The sequence below is a fragment of the Capra hircus genome, chromosome 3, assembly GCF_001704415.2.
Source record: "Capra hircus breed San Clemente chromosome 3, ASM170441v1, whole genome shotgun sequence".
NCBI classification, from domain to species: domain Eukaryota; kingdom Metazoa; phylum Chordata; class Mammalia; order Artiodactyla; family Bovidae; genus Capra; species Capra hircus.
In genome coordinates, this window is record NC_030810.1 from 94,244,044 (window position 1) to 94,269,997 (window position 25,954).

At 46.5% G+C, this 25,954-nt stretch overlaps 1 protein-coding gene across 1 annotated transcript in view; it reads left to right on the forward strand.

Annotated features, from left to right (window-relative positions):
• PTGFRN (prostaglandin F2 receptor inhibitor) overlaps window positions 1–25,954 on the forward strand; it is an 84,498-nt gene that overhangs the window by 37,929 nt on the left and 20,615 nt on the right. Inside the window, exons 3-6 of the mRNA XM_018045969.1 lie at window positions 2,507–2,920; window positions 8,849–9,229; window positions 20,517–20,942; window positions 25,420–25,839. Of these exons, the coding sequence (XP_017901458.1) occupies window positions 2,507–2,920; window positions 8,849–9,229; window positions 20,517–20,942; window positions 25,420–25,839 (1,641 nt within the window). The remainder of the gene's footprint in view (window positions 1–2,506; window positions 2,921–8,848; window positions 9,230–20,516; window positions 20,943–25,419; window positions 25,840–25,954) is intronic.

A 25,954-nucleotide genomic window follows, 5' to 3' on the forward strand; every position in this document is an offset into this window, starting at 1 on the left:
CATTTGTATGTCCCATGCCTCAACTTCCTCCTCTGGAAAACAGTGCCTCCCGTAAAGGTCAAAGTGAACTGCTCTTATTTAGTCACTAAGTCTTGTCCGACTCTTGCGACCCCATGGACTGTAACCCGCCAGGCTCCTCTGTCCCTGAGATTTCCCAGGCAAGAATACTAGAGTGGGTTACCATTTCCTTTTTTAGGGGATCTTCCTGACCCAGGGGTCAAACCCACGTCTCCTGCATTGGCAGGCAGAGCCTTTACAGTACTGAGCCACCACGGAAACCCCCAAGGTGAATTAGCACGTTAGCCTCAGCAGTGCCATAGTAAGCACTCAGTCAAGTTAGGGATGCAAGGATGACGGTCACATGGACACTGTTCATGTTTATGGGAATAAGAGATACTTCGAAGCTCATGTCTTTCTTTCTCTGTGCCCTTCATGATTTAAGTACCTGTGTTTTCTAGAAGTCATATGGGTCATGTAGAGAAGGCATGATGTGGTCACTGCAAGCTGGTGGGCCTAGCTGTGCAAGTAATCACACCTAACATAGCTGGAATATTTGAGTTTGTTTGTTTTTTCATTTTTCTAAGTTCTGTTTGATTTACTCACCCATTCAGTTCTCAACCCAATAAAGAAGAGAGGGCAGGGTATTTCCCTAATTTACACACAAGGAGATGGAAAAGCATAGGTTAATTACTTGCCTAAAATCACACAGCTAATTGGTAAATGAGCAGGAACAAATAATTTTAATTTGAGGCTAGCAAAATAGAAACATTAATGTTGTTATTACTACTACTTAATTATGCATTTAGTTGCCTTGTTCCAAAAAGAATTATGTCAGGGTAGTAGTGTGTTAAATGATCAAGAAAGCAGAAAATCTACATGATATGATATAAAAAAGAAGGGGTTGATTCAGGCATTCATTCCTTCTGTAATGATTTCTTGACTCCTACCATATTCCAGATTCTGTTCCCCAGCTAGACTCATGAGGGGATAAAAACAGCCACTTCCATTATGCAAGCATTAAAATGTCAAATCTACCTCTTCCATTACCTCTTCTCATTCCTATACAAAAGTCAAATATGTTTTTTTGGAACAAAGTCTCATAAGGCATCCTTGCATTGGAGTTGAGTGATCCATTGCTTCCGTAGTCCTCACACACATGACATGCTACACCTCCATTAGATCAGATACACACTTGTCTCCATGTGCGAGGCCCATCTTCAGGAGCTGGAGGCTGCGGGAGGAACTTCCTGCCCTCTGCCCCAGTATCTTTCTGTTTCTTCTCCAGTCTTTGGAAGGAGAAGCAAGGAGAGGCTTTCCTCAGGGTCAGGAAAGCAGATGGATGGCCATGAAAGAGACTGGCTGGCTGCCCAGATAGAGCCTCTGGTGGCTGCCAGGCATGATCTAGGGTCTCTCTGGCCTTCAGCTTCACAGGTCTGAAAACTATATGTATCCATGGCCTCAGAGATAACTGGTCTTGGGAACTGAGTCGTGTTAGCTGGACTCACAGACTGATGTATATACTAGAAAGTCATTATGTTCATTTGCAGTAGAGATAAGACTTTGGGATATGTCCTAAAAATGTAGCAATTTTTTCTGTTATTTAAAGTAGTCCCTTTTCAAGGACATTGAATTCATTTCCCAGTGTAGGATGGCAGGAAAACCCAAGGAGATGGTAAAGAGTGGTGTTTGGGGATTCTCTCTGCCAGCCTTAGGCAAACCTGAGAAGTGGTGGTTCCTGCAGTCTCTTTGGTAGGGGCCTCCTCCCTGCTATATCAAGTGTGGCTTCCCTTCCTCAGTAGCTCTCACCAACACTTGCCTGATCTAAACCCGGCCTTTTCCCAATGGGTCCTAATAATTAAATAACTGAGGCTTTCCTTGATGGGTTAAGGAAATCTTAACCCAGGGTATCTCCCTGCAGATACCCTCTTCTCAACCTAGTTATTCTTAGGCATTGCCTAGACCTGGGGGCGCAGGAAGTTCTCCCACACTTTAGTGCTCTGCAAATTACACTGCTTTAGCTTCTAGAAGATCCCCCAGGCTCCCTACTCCAGCCTGTGTCCCAGCAAAGATATGTTGGACAGTCATGGGTGGTTATGGTTATCACTGAGTACCAGGCGTGGTCCTGGGAACCTTCCCTTATATCTAGTTCAATTCTCAGTCAGCTTCCTGAGTTGGGTCTAGTTGTCATCCCATAAAAATGAGTAAACCGAGGCACAGAGGGGTTTAAGTGACTTGCCTGAGGGTGACAGAAGTATAGCCTAAGACACAGCTTCCCAAAGGGAGTTTGCACCACCCAGTTCTAGCAGGGGGATCTTAGTGCTACCTCTTCCGTCAAGTCAGAATGTCAGCTGAGATGAGAGATGTAGTGAAATGGGCAGATGGGCCCATCCGGGCATTAGAACAGGGGAGGGGAGGAAGAAGTTGTCCCTCAAGACCTGGAGGTTGGCGGGCACTTGCCCAGTGCTTGGGGCAGCAGTGTTCTGACCGATCTGCTTTCTCCCTGCAGTACTACCCGACGCCTTGCGTGTGGCTGCCAGCCCTCAACCCTCCCCGGGCCCCAGCCTGCGCGAGGGCGAGCCCTTCGAGCTGCGGTGCTCGGCCTCCACCACGTCGCCGCTGCACACGCACCTGGCGCTGCAGTGGGAGGTGCGGCGCGGCCCCGCCCGGCGGAGCATCCTCTCCCTGACCCACGAAGGCAGATTCCGACCCGGCCCTGGCTATGAGCAGCGCTACCGCAGCGGGGACGTACGCCTGGACACCGTGGGGAGCGACGGGTACCGCCTCTCCGTGTCCCGGGCCCTGTCCTCCGACCAGGGCTCCTACAGGTGCATCGTCAGCGAGTGGATCGGGGAGCAGGGAAGCTGGCAAGAAATTCAAGAAAAAGCCGTGGATGTGGCCACCGTGGTGATCCAGCCAACAGGTGAGATTCTGAAAACTGCATGTTTTAGACTATTTGTTGTTGTTGTTGAATCACTCAGTTGTGTCTGACTCTTTGCAACCCCATGGACTGTAGCCCACCAGGCTCCTCTGTCCATGGAATTTTCCAGGCAGGAATACTGGAATGAGTTGCCATTTCCTTCCCCAGGGGATCTTTCCCACCCAGGGATCTAACCTGGGTCTCCTGCGTTGCAGGCTGATTCTTTTCCGCTGAGCCATCAGGGAAGCCGGGTAAAGAACTAGGCCAGAGCCTTATTCCTCTCTGACAAGATTTCTCCTCCTCCTGGAAGACCTCCTGTTGATGGGTGAGGGTATAGGGTGGTGTTGATGGTTTGGAAAGGATGCATTTGTTTTGTGCCAGATGCTGAGCTCTGCTCTGCAGCTGCTTTTTCTCTGGATTCATACCCACGGGAAGCTGCAGGTTACATAAGACACTAAGAGAATCTTGTGACTGAAAGATTAAGTCCCTTTAAGTGCCAGGACAAGGTCCAGCCTGGTGTTCAGAGGGGCTTTGAGGTGGGGCTGCCCCCACCTTGCTCCCATGGCTTCATTTTGTTTGGTGTTTCCCAATCTCTGGATCTGCCCTTCCCCACAGCTGTTGGGGGCGTGTTTGGCTCATCCCCAAACCTCTGTCTGACTTGGGTCCTCTAGGCCTGCCTTTCAGGTCCCCTCTGATGTGACATCCCCTTGTAGGTGAGGGATTCCCTAGGGCTGGGCCTCTTCTTATCTCCTTGAGGACACAAACCTCAGAAGCATCCAACTCTGGGGTCTATATGCAAGGAGTTGTTTTCATCTTTGAACCATCTTTTTAAAAAACAATAACCAAAAACCTTACTCTTACTAGAGAAGTAATTAAAGAAATGCAAAATATATTTCCAAAAATCCATAAAGATAAATGAAAACTATGCCATTTTTGCCTCCAGTGTCCAGCAAGCATGAGTAGAGAACCTACTGTGTGCTGAGTTCTGTCCTGGGCTCTGGGGTCAGAGATGCTTGAGGATCATGCCCAAGCCTCACAGAGCTTCTGGCTCGGCAGAGGGAAGGTGTAAAGAGACCTTCACAGGGGGATGTCCCTGCTGCGGGTGGTCGGATGATGGTTTGCTGGGAGTCTGACATTGCCAGATCACAGAGTACTTTGCGCTGTTGCTGCTGTCTCCTGTTTTGGAAACTGGGGAGACCTTGGCTGGACTTGTTTCCTGACTATAAACAAGAGAGCATGGCTGCTATGTTGCTAAGCTGGGAAGGAAAGCAGACAACGATACACATGGGAAGTGTTTTTCCTCTGCAAGCCGTGTTGTCCTGAGCACTTGCCCCTGAATTTACACCACAGCATGAGAGCTGAATTTGGTAAAAGCAGGACTAATGTTCTTGACTGTGGCAGTCAGGCAGGTCGGAGGTGTTCTCGCCGACAAGAGGGGCCACAGGTTGCACTCAATCGTGATTCTCCTGGCTGCCGAAATCACTTTCCAGATGGATTCAGGTCACCTGCCTTTTCGGAAATGACCTGTCAGGAATCTGACATAAGAAACCCTGGATGTTCATCTTGCATCAAACAACTATTTCAACAGAAAGGGTTAAGAGTTTCAGATTTAGCAAATGCAAAAATTTCAGTTGTAAAGGTTTGTTTGTTTGTTTAAAAATTTCCAACAAGCCACAAAACCCAGAATGTAGTTATAAGACTTGAACATTCTGAGCTTGTTAGGCAGGCAGTAGCATCTGGCTCTTACTCAAGCCTGAGGGTGCATAGCCTTTTGTGGATAGGTATCTTTGACAGTCCTTTGAAGCTCACAAGCCCTTTTCAGAGTTAATATATTTTAATTAATAAAATACATAAAGAGGATGACATAGGAAAACAATAACATTAAAATAGTTATCAAAAATATTTAAGATAAATTTGTTATATAATAATATAGTGTTTTATTGCGTGTGTGTGTATGCAGTCTCTCAGTTGTGTCCGACTTTTTGCGGCCCCTTGGACTATAGTCCTCTTCTGTCCACAGAATTTTCCAGGCAGGAATACTGGAGTGGGTTGGCATTTCCTACTCCTGGGGATATTCCTGACCCAGAGATCAAACCTGCATCTCCTGCATTGGATTCTTTTACCGCTGAGCCACCTGGGAAGCCCAGTGTTTTATTAATGCATTAAATAATAAGATAGAGTGGCAGACCTAACAACTACTGTAATTTCTGGTAAGTGAGGAATATAAATAATATTTTAAGATATCTGCAACAATTGAACTGTAATGTGAAAATATCTGTGATTTCTATTGGGAGCAAGATCCCAGGGACAGATAATACTACACTGGTTTGTTGCTTAGTTTCATAATGAGAGGAGATGCTGTCTTTCAGGTAGAGGTTAGTAAAAGAAAGGCAATTTGTTTTTACATCCATGTCACAGACTCCTTAGATTTTTTTGTGGATCCTGGATTAAGAACCACCACACTAGAGTGATGGTCTTTCTCTCATTTTAAACACTTGCATTCTCCCTAGCTAGCTTTTCTTTTTTAAAATTGGAGTTTATTTGATTTATAATATCATATTAGTGGTGTTGGAGAAGACTCTTGAGAGTCCCTTGGACTGCAAGGAGATCCAACCAGTCCATCCTAAAGGACACCAGCCCTGAATATTGTTTGGGAAGACTGATGCTGAAACTCCAATACTTTAGCCATCTGATGTGAAGAACTGACTCATTGGAAAAGACCCTGGTGCTGGGAAAGATTGAAGGCGGGAGAAGAGGATGACAGAGAATGAGATGGTTGGATGGCATCACCGGCTTGATGGACATGAGTTTGAGCAAGCTCTGGGAGTTGGTGATGGACAGGGAAGCCTGGCGTGCTGCAGTCCATGGAGTTGCAAGACTTGGACATGACTGAGCAACTGAACTGAACTGATTAGTTTCACAACATTGTGATTCAATAGTTTTATAGATTTTACTCCATTAAAAGTGAAAGTGTTAGTTACTAATTTGTGTCCAACCCCATGGACTGTAGCCCATCAGCTCCTCTGTCCATGAAATAATCCAGGCAAGAATACTGGAGTGGGTTGCCATGCCCTTCTCCAGAGGATCGTCCTAACCCTAGGGATTGAGCCCAGGTCTCCTGCACTGCAGGCAGATTCTTTACCATCTGAGCCACCAGGGAAGCCCCATTTACTCCATTAAAGTTATTAAAATATTGGCTCTATTTTCTGTGCTGTGCATTACATCCTTGAATCTTACTTACTTTCTACTTAGTAGTTAGTACTTCTTGTCTCTTGACTCCCTGCCTCTATCTTTTTTTTTTTTTAAAGAGTATTTACTAATTTGTATTATTTATTTGGCTGTGTTGGGTCATAGTTGCAACATGCAGGATCTTCAATATGTCACGTAGGATCTTTCCTTGTGATGTGCAGGCTCAGTAGTTGCAGCATGCAGGCTTAGTTGCTCTGTATCTTAGTTGTAGGGCTTAGTTCCTCGACCAGGGATTGAACCCAAGTCCTAATTGCTAGGCAGATTCTTAATCTGTGGACCACCAGGGAAGTCCCCCCTTCCTCTATCTTGCCCCCCCACCACCTCCTCTTCTCCCCATTGGTAACCACTAGTTTGCTCTCTGCATCTGTGAGCCTTTTTGTTTGTTTGCTTTTGTTATATTGTTTATTTCTTAGATTCCATCTATAAGGAGAAACATAATATTTGTCTTTCTCTGTCTGACTTACTTCACTAAGTGTAATCCCCTACAGGTCCATCCATGCTGTTGCACATGGCTAACTTTCATTCTTTTTTATGGCTGAGTAATAATCCATTGTCTATATACACCACGTCTTCTTTAACCATTCATCTGTTGATGGACACAGGTTGCTTCCATGTCTTGGCTATAGTAAATAGTGCTGCTATGACGTTGTCCATAGCTAACTTCTTAACTATTCTTATTGCATTCTTATGATAAATGGCACAAAGTGACTTACATGGTGGGGCTGTACCATGTAGGTGGCAGTAAACCCCCCTATAATGCTAAGCCTGGTGTCTTAATTTATAGGGTCAGTTATATCCAGTAGGAGAAAGCTTACACCATCACACACTTTGTCTGAAGTCCCCTCTATGAGTCCTTAGAACTGATTCCTTTTTCCCTTCACCATACTTCATCTTGTCCCAGTAGTGAACCCTCCAATCCCATAGAACATGTGAAAACTGTGCTGAGTGATGTGATGAGATATTTAGCCACTTGCAGAGAAAAAAATTAGAAAGCGAACTATATTGTTACAGAGATGCTGATGTTTCTAAATGCAAGGATCCGTTTTCTCCATGCATACTGTCCGCAGTTGCTGTCTGCTGCTTTTCTCGGCTGGCTCCCTCCTGGGCCTTCTTGTACAGCTGCTGTGGTGGTGGCTGGCAGAGAGCGACTCTGGTAGTATTCCAGGGTCTCTAGCCATGATTGCACACAGAGCGGTTCAGACGGCAGCATGGGCTCCGAGCAGCAGTTTCCTGACTCCTCCCAAATGATAGCTCATATTGCTTTTGGCTCCTTTAAAGGGATGAAGGAGGAGGAAGAATTTGGAAGAAGGCGGGTGGTGGTGAGAAATTAGACTTTAAATTCCTTTTTCTGATACTATGCCTACCTCATTTTCTGTCTTCATCAAAGTGAAGCTTGAACTTGACCTGAAACTCTAGTTTGAAATATCATCAGTCTTTGGAAAAATCTATAATGAAAGTCATTTACTTCAAAGCACATGGGTTCGGGAGGTTGGGTTTTTTCTGAACCAAGTGCCAGCATTTGTCGCCGAGCTGACCCAGGTCTGTAGCTGATGCTGAGCGACCCTGGCTGGAAGATCAGGCCTGTTCTGTGCTTCCACTTGAATCCCCTGGGAGGTGTCGGCTCCTCATCATCTAAGCAGTTGTTCCCAGAGCATTACCACGTGTTGAATGTTTTCTACTCTGATTACAGATGTTCAACTTCTTTGCAAAAAAAAAAAACCCTTGAATAAAATAAAATGTTTCCATATAAAAACCTTTGACAGGGGAATGCTGAAACCAGATCTGCCTGGGGACTGTCACACCAAATCCTTCAGTGCTTCATCTAAATATTGTTAACTTTTAATTATCCACACTAATGAGAGAGGGCAGTGGCATTGTCCAGAAATCACTGTGTTTTGGTTTTAGAATATCCTTTATCCTTGACTTTAGGGTGGGGGTGTAGAACAGAATGAATGATGCTCTAGGTACATTGCATTTGGGAGACTTAACCTGCTAGGCATGTGGTCTGGTTTTCCTTTCCCAGTCCTTCTGTTTACATCCCCAACCCTGTTTCACCCAGCAGATGGTTTTACCCTCACTTCCACCCTCCATCTCCTAGCCCCCGAATGACAGTATGTACCAGCCAGAGCTGACTTATCCTTTCTCTGAAAGTCACCCAAGTCTATCATGCATGTGGAGAAAATATAAATTTAGTTTTGTGATGTTCAACAGAGTTGTTTTCAAATGATAATGTACGTAATGATGGTATAACACTGAAGAGCAGAGTCCCTAGAGGCAGGCAGCCTGAATTTGAATCCTAACCCTGCCACATAGTAGTAGCTGTGTGACATTGGACAAGTTACTTAACTTCTCTGTGGTTCAGTTGCCTTATTGGTAAAATGGAGATGATAATAGAACCACCTCATAGGGTTGTTTTGAAGATGACATTTATAAAGCACTCAGAAGAGTACCTGGCATATAGAAGCATCTATATAAGTGTTTGCTGCTGTTATTGTTTTAATGCAATAAAAAGAAATATGTCGTTCATTTACTCAGTACATTTCTCAAGCACATAAAACTGCACAAAGTCTCCTAACTTGAATGTCGTACATAAGAAGGTAAAAGGAGGTGATCTAAGGGGATGGGGTGGAAGCAGAAGATGTAACTGAGATTATCTCAATGTCCTTGTTTTTGGTTTTCCAGTTCTCCGAGCGGCTGTGGCTAGGAATGTGTCTGTAGCTGAAGGCAAGGACCTGGGCCTGGCTTGCAACATCACGACGGACCGAGCGGACGATGTCAGACCTGAGGTGACGTGGTCCTTCAGCCGGACGCCCGACAGCATGTTGCCTGGCTCCCGTGTGCTGGCTCGGCTGGACCGTGACTCCTTGGTGCACAGCTCTCCTCGTGTGGCCCTGAGTCACATGGATGCACGCTCCTACCATCTACTGGTTCGAGATGTCAGCAAAGAAAATGCTGGCTACTATTTCTGCCATGTGGCACTCTGGACCCCCGGACACAACAGGACCTGGCACAAGGTGGCGGAGGCCGTGTCGGCTCCGGCTGCCGTGACCGTGACCTGGCTAGGTAAGTGGTTTTGAAGGGTGGCTCTTCACCTCTCTGGCTTAATCCTTCCCCTGGGATCTGGAGAGGAGTCAAGGAGCTGTGTGTTTTGCATTGTGGCATTCTTGATATCGACATGCATACTTTCTCCTGGATAGATCCCAAGCTGGGGAGGAAAGAAAGCAAAACTGGCTGAAACAGAATCTGGCAGTCAAGGGGGATGTTTAGATGATGTGGCCTCAGTTGTCTCAATACCCTCATTTGAGAGGATACAGTTTCCTTTTGTGGTCAGAGATTTGCAAGGTCGGGAGTCCTGCTGATTGGCTCCTTGAAATGGATCTTTGTTGGAGGGCGCGCATTGCCATTCTCCCTCTCTTTTCCCTAGACGCCTAGGTATTCTCTGGTAGGAGGAGCTGCTGCTTTTCTAAAGCCCGGGGAAGAAAAAGAATTCCTTCAGTTAACGGAACACAGTTTTTTCACTGAATGCCCTGGCATCCCAGAATGATTTTTCTTTTTGCAGATAGCAATTAAATGTAAGGGCCTTCCTGTTTCCCCACCTTTTCTGGAGGGTCATCTCCCCAAGTCTGATTCCCTGGGGAGAAGCAGAGTGGCCCTCAACTGTTGCCCACCTTGCCACTCATGCAGTTGCTACTTGTCATATATATGAAGGTCATTGTCATATCCTTTTCTTCTTTCTTTTTTTTTTTTTTTTAACCACTGTCATCCTCCCCATCTCTTATTTTTCTGAGTGCTTTTCCTAATTTTGTTACCATCTTGTAATTAATTGCAAGTGAACTTAGGCAGGATGGGACCAAGTGGAGTGTGGAGGGCCTTGCTTCCCACATCCATTGCTGCAAAGATGGACATAGGCCTGCCGGTCAGCCTCTTGCCTGTTTTGAACTTGATCTCTCTACTGTCCCCTGACCATTCTAATCCCACACGAAGGCATTGAGCATTGCTCTACTAGGAGATAAAACAGATCTTTAAAGGCTAGGAAACCATTTCCTCCTTTGTTTAATGCCATACATCCTCACTCCATGAGCCCCAGCTCATTCCTCAGCCCTTTCTTGTCTCTGCATTGAAATCTTCTCCCAGGCTAGTGGCACATTCACTGTCTTGTTTCCTCCTAATAAGCCATTATTTGGCAGAGATGGGGAGTTGGCAAGAGGGGACAGAAGGGGGGCAGGGAGAGGAAGAGCAATAGGAGAGTAAGCAGAGGGTCCGTCCAATTCAGAACGAGACGAGGCGGGGTGTTAGTCATCCCTGGTAGGAAAGTGATTCTTTGATATCTTCAGAGTGAAAGGAGCGGGGTTTATCTGGCGAGCTTTTATTCCTGCCGCCTGAACCCTGCGCAAAGAGACTCACTATGAAGTACTGAACTGGAACAATGTTAGCCCAGCTAGAACTCTCCTTAGCAACCTTCAAAATAAAACAGATGTTGTCAGCACTGAAAGAAGAGTTTTCATCTCTGGAGCTGAATATGTCTCACAGCCCTAATCCTCGTGCCCTGCTGTCAAACCCCACCCCTGCCTCCTGCACCCCTCCCCCACTGACTTAGGATCACAGCTCCAGCGGGGTTTTTTTCTCTCTCTCTTTTTTTAAAGAAAGTGCTGCCTGCACTCCAATTTGAGGGCCTCTTTGAAGTCCTCCTGCATTGATCCCAGCCTACCCTGGGGGGAGATGGCGGGACTGGCAGGAAGAGGATGGGAGCTCTGGGAGGGAATGGGCTCTTTTAGCTGGGAGGGATTTGTTGGTGGCTGTGTTCTCCGGAAAGCGGGAAGAAATAAGGAGACTAAATTGCCGGGAAAGGTTCAGTCATTCTCCTAAGGGTTCAGTATTGCTGTTGTGAAAGCTGTCAGTGCGTTTTTCCCTGGCTGACCTACCCTCCCACCTCCATCCTGAACCTTTGCAAGTAATGGACACTCGGTAAACACTGGGCAGATGGGGAGATAAGGCAGCACCAACACGCGGATATGTTAAAATATGTGCATCGGAAAAGAAGAATTGCAAAGAAAGCAGTAATGTTCAGCTCAGAATATTCAGAGGCACATGGGTAAACCTGCCAGGAGTGTAAGTGGTATTCTTGTCTTCCTTAAATCTCTCCTTCCGTGTGCCTGCGACTCATACCACGAAGCTCCCTGGACATTTGTCAGAAGGCGAGCTGGGCATGAGTGCAGCAGTAGACCTCCCCCCAGGACCTCCCGAAAGGATTCTCTGCCCGGCAGAGATCATGCATGGCTTGACACTATGAGACACTCTCTAGGTTTACAGCATGTATGCATACGCATGTCGATCCCATGCCACACGCGGCCTGTTGGAGGTAGCGGAGGTGGCGATAAGACAGGAAGTGTTCTGTTTATATAGGTCATCTTATGTTGTGTGACTGTGGAGTGTTGTCACAAAAGAGCTCTGGAGCAAGCCGGCTCCCTATGCAGGTATGACTCAAAATGCTCAGTTTTGTTACTTAGACCAATTAAAAATGATCACTACCATGTGTTGGACACTTACTGCATGCCAGGGACTGGGCCAGAGGCTTTTCATGCATTAAATATTTGATCCTCACAATAGTGTGAGTTAAGACACTGTCCCAGTCCCCATTTGAAAACCACTGATTTTCGTTTTGCTTACAGTTTTGAGGGTCAGGAATTTGGGAACGAGTCCAGGTTCATCTCCGATGCCCATGGTGACAGCTAGGACAGTTCGGGCTGGGGGTCCCCTTCCGGATGGCTTTCTCACACGTGTGTCACCATGTTCTGGGGCATCTCTCTCTGTCCCCACGTGGTGTCTTATCCAGACCCTTTCCATGTGGTGCTTTTTATGGCACTGTCTTCTCGGGACAGTCATGCTCCTTTTGTGGCAGCTGACTGCCAAGACACAGGAAGTGGAAGTGCCAGGCTGGTTAAAAGCTATCCCTGGGCCTGGCACAACACACTTCCACTGTTTCCTATTGGCCAGGGCCACTACAGAGTTTGTCCAAGTTCAAAGGAGCAGAGAAAGAGACCCCATCTCTTAATGGGAGACTAGCAAGGTCACTTTGCAAAAAGGACGTGTGAAATGGGAAACATTACTGCAGCTGTCTTTGGAAAATAGAATCTACGTAGTGGTTAATGCTTGTTTCTTTTATTTCAAAAAAAAATTGTTTAGAATGGCTTGGACAGAATTATGGCTGTGGGTCAAGTCTGTCCTAAGTGTTTTTATCGTAAGGGGGGTGTCTGTCCCAAGTATTGTCATCCTGCATGGAAACATTTTGACTTTGGGAATCAGCTTGACTCCTGAAGCTCAAGAGCATAAAATCCTAAAAGCTGGGTGGTCCTTGTTCTCATTTGCTTGGGGTTGGTGCACTAAGTAGGTGAGGGGTTGAAGCTGATTGGGGTCTTCTCATGTTCACCGTATTAACCAGACAGATTAGGGCAAAGACATGAATGGGTCTGTGAAGTCCAAGAGCACTTGTAGCATCTGGGAGGACTATGATTTTTCTTAGAGGGTAAGAAAAGCCTCTTTACTTAAGATGGATGTCCTAGTTTTGAAGGGAAAAAGATATAAGTTGGCTTGCAAAACGAAGTCCAATTTAAAGCAGGAGGCACAAAAATAAAATCAAGATCAAAAGGGGTAAAAAAAATCAAAGAATAGCTATGGCAAGATGGTTGGGATGAATTAGTTATTGCATTTGAGCACTGAATTTGCCTCTGAAGTTTTGGAGAGTTGAGGCAAAAAGAGATGTGATTATGCAGTCCTATTCTGATGAAGGAAAACAAACAAAAGAGAAACAAACTTTTTCTTGGCACTGAATATATCACGTGCTTTTTCTTTAAGGGGCATCAGGTAACATAATGGACAGTGCTTTCTGTTGTTCTTTTACAAAAACTCTAGGTGATTGTTTAAATGGATGTTTCTTATATCCATTCCCTATAAAAGCCAAGGGCATAAACCTTAAGTGTGTGAAGGAGTTTTTGTAAGAAGCTGAGTTACTACAGAGGACAAATGTTGCCTTGTGTCTATCCCATTTAGTATATGGCTAAAACTGTAGAGAATCTGGAGGAATGACTGGTTATTCTGTATATTAAGCCATCTCTCTCTGCTATCGGATGTCTTAAATGAGCCCTTGGCAAGAGTTGGATACTAATCAGTTCATGGTTGAGCTGTCTGCCCGAGGTCCCAGACTTCCATGGTGTTAATTGGAGAGGGTTCTACCGGCTTCAGATAGGAGAGCGGGAGGAGGCAGAGCCGAGTTCTGCTATTCCAGCTTAAGCGCTTAATTTGCATTCTTCTCCACTCGAGGACTGTCCCCTCTTCCAGCCGAGAGCCCGTGAGGAAGGTAATTATTTTTCTTTAAAAGGAGCTGTTAATCTGCTAAGTACTTGGGAGAGATTTGAAAGTTCTTTGCCGTCTATAGAAGATAAGGTTTAGATCTGCAGAATTTTACAGGCAACTACAGTCTGCTGTCTGTCCAAGATTATCTCTGAAGGCCAAAGAGAGATGGAGTCCTGCTCCACCACCTTCTAGGCCTGCTGCCTCGGGCTTGATGCCTGTGGTTTCTAAGCTTTGGTTTTCTTGGCTTTGTGGGATATTGCATATGAAGTGCCTTAGGGCAGTGCCTGGCACTTATGTGCTCCGTACATTTTCCTGGTGGCAGTGGCAGTTACTGATTAGTGTTTTGGGGGAAGAGTCGATATAGAACATGCTCTTCTCCATCAAGCTCTTAACTAAATAAGTCGTGGGAAAAAAATAAGCCGTTGGAGGTGTCTTAGGACATGGAGAGCGAGGAATGTGTGGGTCCAAAGAGGAGCCGAGTTGAGCACACCTAGCCCTTATTCCCCCCCCCCCGCCCCCGCCAAATCTGATAACTTTTTCTTCTTTTTCTGGGAGGAGTGAGTGAGGGTGAAGAAAGAAAAAACAAAATGGCACAAGTGTGACTTTGGGTGTGGGGCATTGGTATCCCATTCAAATAATGTTATCTCTGTTGCCCTGAAATCCATAATGCTGAATGCAACCTCATAATAACCGCTTTCCTAAGTGGGATAAAGCGCCCCCCACCCCCAATAACAGCTGCTTATTTATAGTCTTCTCTGTTTAAATGTTAGAGAATATTTAAATGTATGGTAAAGAATCCACCTGCCATTGCAGGAGACACAAGAGACGTGAGTTCGATCCCTGAGTTGGGAAGATCCCCTGGAGGAGGAAATGGCAATCCACTCCAGTATTCTTGCCTGGGAAATCCCATGCACAGAGGAGCCTGGTGGGCTACAGTCCATGGGGCTGCAGAGAGTCAGAGACGACTTAGCGACCGAGCATGCATGCACATACCAATGATGATGGTGGCAGCTCTTTGACAGTCAGCTCATTCAGCTGCCTCTAAAGTACCTGCCCAGCAGGATGGTAAAATCGGCACTGGCAGAAGCCAAGGCCCAGTTCCTGCTGTTCCTTCTGACATGTGCGTGCAGCCTGTTCATCTAATTAGCTCTCCCAAGTTAACTAAGCTTCAAAGTGGGTATTAGAACATGGCACTGTACACAGTTCGGGATTAGTGCCTCAGCTGTTATCATCACTCTTGTCTTCTGGGATGGAGCCAGCCTTGAGAAGCATTAATCTTTGGGTATGTAATGATGTTGTGCAGGTTGGTGCTAGTGGAAGCCAGGCCATGGAGCAGGAGCCTCCCCTATGATTCTGCTCCCCTACACCATGCAAGACCTTGGTCTTTGAACTTAACCTTTGAGCTCTGGTTTTAGCTTTGCTTTCGTTTAGGAAATGTACGTAAATAAGTAGTACCTATTACATAAGGATATTCTGAAGATTAAACGAGATTGCAAGGAAAGTACATGGCTTGGTCCCTGGCTTACAGGAGGCCCTGCACACATTCCAGTTCTTAGTATTCTTGTACTTTCCACACAGGATTGTGAGAGTGAAAGGAGGAGGTAATCCATGGAAAGCCCCAGGTCAGGGTCCTGCATGCAGTAGGCACAAAATGCCTGCTTTTACACACTAGCCAATAATCCTGAATATTTTCATTGTCTTGAAAGTAGTAACAAAGGAGTTTAATAATCCGTAATCAAAAAATAAAGTCTTTCTTAGAGGTGATAGGGTTTGCACTATGGGAGGCAAAAGCTTTGGGAGGTGATGTGTAAGTGAGCAGGTTGACCTGGGAGACAGGTTAGGGGGAGATCTTTGTTTCTGGAAGGTTAGTGATGTCGTGCCTTAGAGTGGCCTCAGTATTCTGTGAAAGGGTTGACTATGTGGGTGGGCTCTTTGTTTTAAGCTTTTGAAACAGAAGTTTACACAGTAGTAGAACAAACCACCAGCTTCAACAATTACTGGTATTTTGCTAATCTTACTTATCTGTCTTCCCTCCCCTGGATGTACACACACACATGCACACACCCTGGATACACACACCCACACACCCACACCCTGGATACACACACACACCCCCTGGATACACACACACACACGTGCACGCACACACACGTGCACACACACCCACACCCTGGATACATACACACACACTCCCTGGATACACACACATGTGCACGCACACACACACGTGCACACACACACATACCCACACACACCCTGGATACACACACACACACACACACACACACACCCTGTTCCTCTCTCTCTCTTTTTTTCCCCTGCTGCCCTCTTTTTTTTCCTTCTGAAAGAATTTAAAACACATCCCAGACATCATGTCATTTTGCCATTAAATACTTTAGTATGCATCTTTCACTGATAAGCATTTTTTAAACATAAGCACCATTACGTTCTTACATGATTTCTTGATGAGATCAGGCAGAATATAGCAGTAATCAGTAGTGGAATGCTTATGCTGAAAATGAGCATTTTTATGCAAAGTATTAAATTTAGTCCAATTCAGCAAGTGTGTTACTGTCTTTTATGTACAAGGCACTGTATGCACAGCACACACAGATGAATCAAGTAGGGGGTCCCAGACCCAGTGAAGGGCCCTAATGAAGGTCCATGAGGCAAACAGACATGTAACTGAAATTCAAGGCAATGTTCAAGGAGAGTCCTTAGAGAGCAGGGAGCTGGCAGGTGGTAGGGTCTCTGTGAACGTTTGCTGAATAAGAAGTAGAGGTGGGATGGGCTGGTGAGTTCAAAGGAGGCCTTCCTGTCCAGTAGGAGAGGCTGTCTCTGTCTGTTCAGAGTGAGGTCTGTGTACCTTGGACCATGAGGAACAGGCCCAGTCTCTGCCAACTTGTGAAACAGCAATAAAGGAAGGTTTCTACATATGCACCAAAACAAAAAGGAAATAAGAACCTACGCACACCCCTACCAGTCTGATGGAGTGAAGTCCTATCTTCTCTAGGAGTCTACTTCTGAAAGACAATCTCCAAGGCTGGGGGATAGTTCAGAGGACCTTTGTGCGTCCTTTAAACCAGGGGGTCCCTAACTTCCAGGTCTCAGACCGGTATCCTGTTAGATAGCCAGTGGCATTGGGTTAGAAATAAAGTGCATAATAAGTGTAATGTACTTGAGTCATTTCAAAACCACCTCCCCCCTTTCACAGTCCATGGAAAAATTGTCTTCCCCGAAATTGGTCCCTGGTGCCAAAAAAGATTAGGGGCCACTGCTTTAAACCACTGTAACTTAGGCCTTGTAAGTTCACAAAAATCCACGTGTCTGTTTGTTTTTTAATTAGGTTCCTCCTCTGGGGACCTAAGATTTAGTTTTAACAGAGAACAAGGAGACCAGCCTGTCAACGAAGAGGCTTTGCTCTCCTGCCAAGCTGGGATCCCTGCGACCAGATGCACACGTGCTGCAACCCCTGTGCTGTCCTCGCTCCGCATTTGAATACACAGACTTAGACGCTCTGTGGGGAGCGGAGGAGAGGAATCTGTTCAGCTATTTACTCAGCGCCTGACTCAGCAGGTGTCCCATGCGGTCAGGCAGAGGCGAGAGCAGGAAGAAGGCGGAGGAGGCAATGAGGGAGTGGAGTCCAGAGTGGATACTGAGGGAAGTGGGCAGTGGGGCTGGACAGAGCGGCTAGACTCGCGTTCTGTGGGGCCTCGAATAGCAGGCTGGGGAGTGTGTTCTTAACTCGGTGCGTGTGTGCGTGCTCAGTTGCTTCACTTGTGTCTGACTCTGTGTGACCCCATGGACTAGAGCCCTCCAGGCTCCTCTGTCCATGGGATTCTCCAGGCAAGAATACCGGAGTGGATTGCCATGCCCTTCTCCAGGGGATCTTCCCGACCCAGGGATCAAACCCGTCTTCTGCATTGGCAGAATTCTTTACTGCTAAGCTAGCCGGGAAGCCCTAACTCAGTAGATGAGAGGAAAAGCCGTGGCAGCCTTCTTGAACAGATGCCCTGGTGCTGGTGTGAACTGGGAGGCACGTTGGAAGGTTATCACGATAGTCTTGGATGAAGGCAGAGAGCCAGGATGGGAGTGGCAGTTGTGAGGTTTTCACTTCTATGCACAAATATCTATCAAGCACCTACTATGTGTGAGCCCTGGACGTCGAGCAGTGGCGGAGACGCTGAGGAGGTAGAATTGAGAGACTTAGGGACCATCTGCACGGACAGTGGGAATGGACACAGGGGAGTGAAGAATGGGGTGTGGTTCCAGGAGCAGTGGTTGGAAAGGTAAGGGGAGGTGCCGGCTATCTTTGTTTGGGCAGGGGAGTGTGTGTGATCGTTCCCCTGCTTTGGCCTCAGCTCTTTCTTAGTGTCCAGGTTCAAACGAAGGCATCAAGCTTTGTCCTCGGCATCTTGACTTGGTGTCTCCATTGGATCTCAGCAATAACATGTTTGCAACCCAATTCATCTCGCTCCCCACCCGCCTCTGCCAGTACACCCTCCCTCCGCCCACCCCCAGGACTAAGCAGCCGGTCTAAGCACTTTCACCTGTGTGTTAACTGTTAATCCTCATGATAACATCATGAGGTGTTACTGTTATTCTCCCCAGTTTTGCAGATGAGCCACCAGAGAGGTTGAGTAATCTGCCCAGTGTCACACAGCCAGTCATGGCACAGTCAGGTTCAGACCCAGTCTGTCTTCCGGACCCCTGGCTCCTCGCCACTGCTCTTTACGGCTTCACGGTTTGTTGTTCAGGTTAGTGTGGTGACCCATAGGAAGGCTCAGAGTGCAGCAGGTTGCTCCTGCTTCGAGAGGACTCTTATGATACGGTGTTCGCGGTTGGTCCTGCCAGGACTGAGGAGGGCAGTCTTGCTGCACGCACGACCTGTTCAAGTCTGTCCTTTCCGCATTAAGTAAACTTGGTTGACCTTGTCCTCACCCCTGCTGCCGTGCCAAACTCTGACATGAGGGAAGGATCTGAAACCCTGGATGTGGGGTCATTTGGGAATGCCTTGCCTTATGCATGTGACATTTCAGTGTCAGCTCCAGAGTCAGCAGTTGCTGGAGAGGCAATGTGTGTGTTAGCACTCGGCCCAGGGCCAGGAAACCCCCCAGAGATGCATCTTCAACACATTCACCTCTGAGACAAGGTGGCAGATGACATTCTAGCGTGTTTCTCTGTAACATCCATGTCACTGAGGACATTCTCTCATCGGCAGGCAGAGCAGCATTGATTGAACTTTTTGTGGCACGGGGTCCAGCCTCACTTGCAACTAAATGCTTGTGAATATGACATCTGAGGGAATTAGGATTTTGAGTTCTTTCCATTTCCTGGCCACTGAATCACTCTTGGGGAAGTCATGATGTTATACATTTCGTTAGAAGTATAAATCACAAAAGAACAGTTCCTTGACCTCAGCAGTTTATAATTTGTATGAGTCATAAATAAAAGCAACATTAAATAAAACTAAACTGTCTGATGGAGGTGATGTGAATATCATATTGGCAAATGGAAAATTCTGTGTAGGTAGAATTATTTGTCTCCTAACAGGCGAAGTGCTACAGGAGAAAAATGTAGCCTTTTTAAAAGGCTTCACACCAAGTGACTACTGCATAGAAGGCTGTGTATTTGGAGCTTGGGGACAAGACCTTCAAGCAGGGAGTAAGTTGCTGCTTATGGGAGCACAGAGAAAGGATGTCACACTCTGGGGACCCAGGAAGGGGGCACAGAGGAGATGAAAGAATGAGAGCGCATTTGTAAGGAAGTCAAGAGGAGAGGCCTCGGCAGACAGGTCACCAGAGGTGTGAGACTGTGGTGAACAGAGGACTTCAGATGACTAGGTGTGACACCCAGAGAGGGTGGTGGTGGAGGGAAGGAAATGTGAAGGCTCCCCGGTGGGAGTTTCTGGGAGGCTGTGAAATGTTGAGTTGCAAAAATGGATTAGATGCCTACATGACCCTCGTAGCAGGAGGGCTTTTTATACAAGTGAAAAATAACCGGACTGTGACAGTGGCGGTGGGGACATGAGGAGAACGCTGACTTCCCTCCCTCCCTCATCAGAACCTGCCTGGCGAGAAGCAGAGTGGTCATCATGAGCAGGCTGTACTAGAGCCAGGATCACAGTGAGCTAGCTTCACGGTTGGCAGAATTGAATGGGAGAGTTACATGTGTCAGTGGAAAAAAAAATGCTATTTGGGGAGTTTAAGTATGACTATACATGGGGACTTCCTTGGTGGCTTAGAGGGCAAAGAATCTGCCTGCAATGCAGGAGACCTGGGTTCAATCTCTTGGGTCGGGAAGATCCCCTGCAGAAGTGAATGGCAACCCACTCCAGTATTCTTGCCTAGAGAATCCCATGAACAGAGGAGCCTGGCCAGCTATGGTCCATGGGGTCGCAAAGAGGTGGACATGACTGAGCAACCAACACACATGGGGAAATGAGGACCTTACCTTTGGGCCAAAGCCAAGGATGGCAGGAACCAGAGCCAAGGGGGGTTGACTGGCCTCAAGAACAAAATGTATACTGAGATTCTGAGATTTTCCAGTGGGGGCTTTCGAGGTCTCTGGGCACTGCCTGGCATGCTAGAGGACATGTTGGTCGAGCATGGATACCAGTTAAGAGATTTTCAAAAGACTAACCTCCAGGGGAAACTGACAGCCGACCCCAACCCTCTGGGAAGATAAAGACTCTGATTGGAGATATATAGTTTCTGGCCTTGGGAGTTTTTCTTGAGGGTCATAGTGGGGCCAGTGCTTGTCAAGTTTTGTGATAACAAAGCTTGTGATATCAAGTTCTGTGACGACCTCAGAGGATCCTTCCTGTGCATTGTAAAGACTTCTATTTCTTTCACTATAGTTGGTAGGATGGGCATTTAATCGTTAGGACAAGAATAGTGCTTGTCTTGTTCCTTTTGTTAATTCTTGGGAAATTGCTGTGTCTGATTTGATTGATTGTTTTTTTTTTTTTTTTATTTTATCCCGGGCCCCTCTTGTTCAGAACCGGACTATCAGGTGTACCTGAATGCTTCTAAGGCCCCTGAGTTCTCAGACGACCTCACCGAGCTGGAATGCCGGATAGTGGATGTGAAGAACCCAGAGGCCAGCGTCCGTTTCACAGTGTCCTGGTACTACAGAGCGAACCGGCGCAACGACGACGTGGTCACCAGCGAGCTCCTGGCCGTCATGAATGGGGACTGGACACTCAAGTACGGAGAGCGGAGCAAGCAGCGGGCCCGGGAGGGAGACTTCATTTTTTCTAAGGAGCACCCGGACACATTCAATTTCCGGATCCAAAGGACTACAGAGGAAGACAGGGGCAATTATTACTGTGTTGTGTCTGCCTGGACCAAGCAGCGTAACAATAGCTGGGTGAAGAGCAAGGACGTCTTCTCCAAGCCCATCAACATATTTTGGGCATTGGAAGGTAGGCGCTTTCGTCTCGTGCATGAACATTTTTGGTTTGCTTTGGCTTCGGTCGTCCTGCTCTGCATTTCAGATTCACAGTCACCCTGCCGGTCTCCCTCTACACGAGGAATCTAAGAAGTGCAGTTGAGAGACGGTTCCTTTTGTCCTCAGCGTGAATCCCCTTGCAGGGCTGAGAGGGATAAGTCCTAATGAGAGGGCTGGGGCTTGGTTGGAGATAGAAGATCATCTCGCGGGAGCTCACAGGTGCCCAGAGAAGCCATCCACACTCTTGCCCCATTGGCTGGTCTCAAGCCAAACTTCACACAGTCCTTTGGGGGTGTTTCAGTGTCCATGAGTTCCCGCTGGACGCAGGCACATTCGAGATAATCCCAGAGCGAGTGGGCAGCCCCAGGCCATGGCACCTGCCCCTGAGTGGCCAGTTACCCATTCAGAGAGACCGTTCCTGGGGAGAGCTGACAAGAACTTCAGGGAACCAGTTTCTTTGATGCAGCCTCCTCCTGAATGCTCAGAGCCCGGTGTGTCTTGGGACATCAGACTGGTCAAGGCTTTTATCCTCGGTCTAGTCTGTCATTGCAGGAAGGCCAGGCCTCCTGGGTCCTCCTTCACAGCCCTCCACATGCTTTTGTGGCCTCATTGCCATGCCTCTGAAATCCCTAAACCCCACACTGGGCCCTCTAGTACTTGGCAAAATCTCCTGCTTCCTGACCTCATCTCTGAATATTCCTTCCTCTTCCTCCCAGTAAACACGCCCCACCTAGCTCTCCCCAAGGACACCATTTTCCCTGGAGTCTTCCTGGGTGGTGCTGTTTTCTTCTCTCTGTGTAGCCCAGTCTAGATAGGGCAGGCCCCTCGTCCCTCACTGCAGCCTCCAGGCCCTTTTCCCTCCTCCCTGAAAACATCCAGCTTCAGGTCTCCAGTCGTCAGATGGTTCCACCTCCTCTCGTTGCCGTCACTCCTGGGTCCTCCCCAGGCAGTGAGTGGAGATGCTCACTCTTGTTTCACAGCCCCTCTGTCCTGCTGTCTTCATGATCCGTATAGGCACTGGGTCATATTTGGCTGCACGTTGCAGTCACCCGAGGAGCTTTGAAAAAGTACTGAAGCTGAAGTCGCACAAGAAGTTCTGTCTTAACTGGCCTGAGGTTACTTGCAACCTGGGCATTGAAGTTTTCAGATGCAGCCAGGATGGTTCTCAGGTGCATCTGAGGTCGAGGAGCCTTTCATTCTCCGTCTCGTGTCCCCTTCTCTAGTCATCGTGACCTTTATCCTGTTTGGGTTATTCACTCCCAAGCTTACACCCTGTGCTAGAAATCTCACTTCTGATAGCTGAGAGCCCGCCATACTCTCAATTCCACGCAGCCTATCCTCTCAACACACCTATGTTTCTAGATCACTCCCACTGCTTCCCGTTGGCCTGTTAACATACTGTTAGATCTCTTGTTGTGGTCTTTTTAAATTAAAGCTAAGCTAATCTTGATCAAAAAAAGATCTTCATGACCCAAATAATCACGATGGTGTGATCACTCACCTAGAGTCAGACATCCTGGAATTCGAGGTCAAGTGGGCCTTAGGAAGCATCACTACAAACAAAGCTAGTGGAGGTGATGGAATTCCAGTTGAGCTATTTCAAATCCTGAAAGATGATGCTGTGAAAGTGCTGCACTCAATATGTCAGCAAATTTGGAAAACTCAGCAGTGGCCACAGGACTGGAAAAGGTCAGTTTTCATTCCAGTCCCAAAGAAAGGCAATGCAAAAGAATGTTCAAACTACTATACAGTTGCACTCATCTCAAACACGCTGGTAAAGTAATGCTCAAAATTCTCCAAGCCAGGCTTCAACAGTATTTGAACCATGAACTTCCTGATGTTCAAGCTGGATTTAGAAAAGGCAGAGGAGCCAGAAATCGCCAGCATCCACTGGATCATCGAAAAAGCAAGAGAGTTCCAGAAAAACATCTGTTTCTGCTTTATTGACTATGCCAAAGCCTTTGACTGTGTGGATCACAACAAACTGTAGAAAATTCTTAAAGAGATGGGAATACCAGACCACCTGACCTGCCTCCTGAGAAATCTGTATGCAGGTCAGGAAGCAAGTTAGAACTGGACATGGAACAACAGACTGCTTCCAGATTGGGAAAGGAAAGCCTGTATATTGTCACCCTGCTTATGTAACTTATATGCAGAGTACATCATGAGAAACGCTGGGCTGGATGAAGCACAGGCTGGAATCAAGATTGCTGGCAGAAATACCAATAAACACAGATATGCAGATGACACTGCCCTTATGCCAGAAAGCAAAGAAGAACTAAAGAGCCTCTTGATGAAAGTGAAAGAGGAGAGTGAAAAACTTGGCTTAAAGCTCCACGTTCAGAAAACTAAGATCATGGCATCTTGTCCCATCACTTCATGGCAAATAGATGGGGAAACAGTGGAAACAGTGACAGACTTTATTTTTGTGGGGGGTGTGCTCCAAAATCACTGCAAATGGTGACTGCAGCCATGAAATTAAAAGACTCTTGCTCCTTGGAAGAAAAGTTATGACCAACCTAGACAGCATATTAAAAAGCAGAGACATTACTTTGCCAACAAAGGTACATCTAGTTAAAGCTATGGTTTTTCCAATAGTCATGTGTGGATGTGAGAGTTAGACTATAAAGAAGGCTGAACACCAAAGAACTGATGTTTTTGATCTGTGGTGTTGGAGAAGACTCTTGAGAGTCCCTTAGACTGCAAGGAGATCCAACCAGTCTATCCTAAAGGAAATCAGTCCTGGGTGTTCATTGGAAGGATTGATGCTGAAGCTGAAACTCCAATACTTTGTCCACCTGATGCAAAGAACTGACTCATTTGAAAAGACCCTGATGCTGGGAAAGATTGACGCCAGGAGGAGAAGACGACGACAGAGGATGGGATGGTTGGATGGCATCACCCACTCAATGGACATGAGTTTGAGTAAACTGTGGGAGTTGGTGATGGACAGGGAGGCCTGGTGTGCTGTAGTCCATGGGGTCACAAAGAGTCAGCCATGACTGAGCGACTGAACTGAACTGAGCTGAATCTTGATCTTGCTTCCCCGACCTCCGTCTTTCTATTCTCCACACCCCTTGCCTACCCCTTTCTGTCTCTTTCCTTTGATTTGTCTGTCCTCAGTTTCTCCACTTTCCCTCCTCCTGTTCTCTAATCTTCTCTCATCTGGCTTTTGATCCAAATGACTAGTGAGTGACATATTGCAAAATCTAATGGTTAGTCATCTTACTTGACTTAGCAGGATTTACCACGATGATCATTCCCTCTTCTTGGAAATACTTTGGTTTCTCCTTAGTTTGTGGGACACCATCCTCTCTGGGCTTTTCTCCAACCTTGACCTCTTCTCAGCTTCCTTTGCTGATTTCTGTTTACTTTTCTGACCCTCAAACATTAGATGCCTGAGGACACAGTCCTTGAACTCTTTTCCTGTTTAACCTCTAGTTATCTCTTCTAATCTCACAAATTGAAGCTTCAAGAAAGAATGTAAATGGCTCAGTGGAACCTCAGGAATCAGTAATACTGGAGAGACCCTTGTAACATACATCTTGTCCTAATAGTTTGGTGGAACAACTATTCCTCAAAAAACCCCAACATAAAAATTTTGTTTTGTAACTGGGTGGGTTACAGAATTATATCATTAAAGGGTAAAAGGGTTGTATTTAACTCATTTATCCATCCACTCAGCAAACATTTAGGTATCTTCCAAGTGCCTGGCATTGAGCTATTAATATTATAATATAGATGAATTCTAATGTGTATATGCTTAGAGATTAATTTTTTTTTTTACAGAGAGACAGGAAGTAACACTTAAATCTTTAAGATAGTAGCTTTGGATGCTGGTTCAGAATTAAAATTAATTAAATTTTAATTGCATCTCTGGAAATGACTATGCATGTTTGCAGTCATATCTTCATACACAGATCTACGCATGTATGTTGCAGTCACATTAGTAATGACGTGTTCTATAATGTTACCATCATATGGTGAAACAGCGGTAGAACCCATTTCTCACTTGCTCTGCTACTATCTTTGCAGCCAGAGCAGCCCCAGTGGGGAGAGGCAGGTGGAACTGCCTAGAGCTGCATCTTCCCCACTTTACTAGAAGCAAGTTCTCGCTCACATCCGTGGTGGCACCAGTAGCTTCCCAAATTCTCACTCTGGGTGGGACTTCTCAAGGACTTGAAAATCCTTAAGAGCAAATTCTCACCCATCGATCCTCTGTTCCCTCACACCTGTTAAATCGAAGCAGACTGCTCTGCCTCCTGCAGTGTGGTGGTGTTCAGTCTGCTTCCTGACACACGCTAGTTTCTTTCTGAGTTTCCAGATTTTCCTAAATGCTATTGTGCGGCAATTTGCAAATAAATTTCTATTTCCTTGACATTGTGCTTTCAGATGCGTATCCATTTAGCTTATCCTGTTAGAAATCACATCTTTCTGGTACTTCATTGCAGATTCCGTGCTTGTGGTGAAGGCAAGGCAACCTAAGCCTTTCTTCGCTGCTGGAAATACATTTGAGATGACTTGCAAAGTGTCTTCCAAAAATATTAAGTCGCCGCGTTACTCTGTTCTCATCACGGCTGAGAAACCTGTTGGGGACCTCTCCAGTCCCAACGAAACCAAGTACATCATCTCCCTGGACCAGGATTCCGTGGTGAAGCTGGAGAACTGGACAGATGCATCGCGGGTGGATGGTGTTGTGCTAGAGAAAGTGCAGGAAGATGAATTTCGCTATCGAATGTACCAGACTCAGGTCTCAGATGCAGGCCTGTACCGCTGTGTGGTGACAGCCTGGTCTCCTGTCAGGGGCAGCCTATGGCGAGAAGCAGCAACCAGTCTCTCCAATCCTATTGAGATAGACTTCCAAACCTCAGGTGAGCAGGGAAACTTGGTAAGTTATAGACTGACTGGAAGAGACCCTAGGGTTTTGATCCAGTGTCTTCATTTTTTTAAACAGCTTAATTGAGATGTAATCCACATGCCATGCAG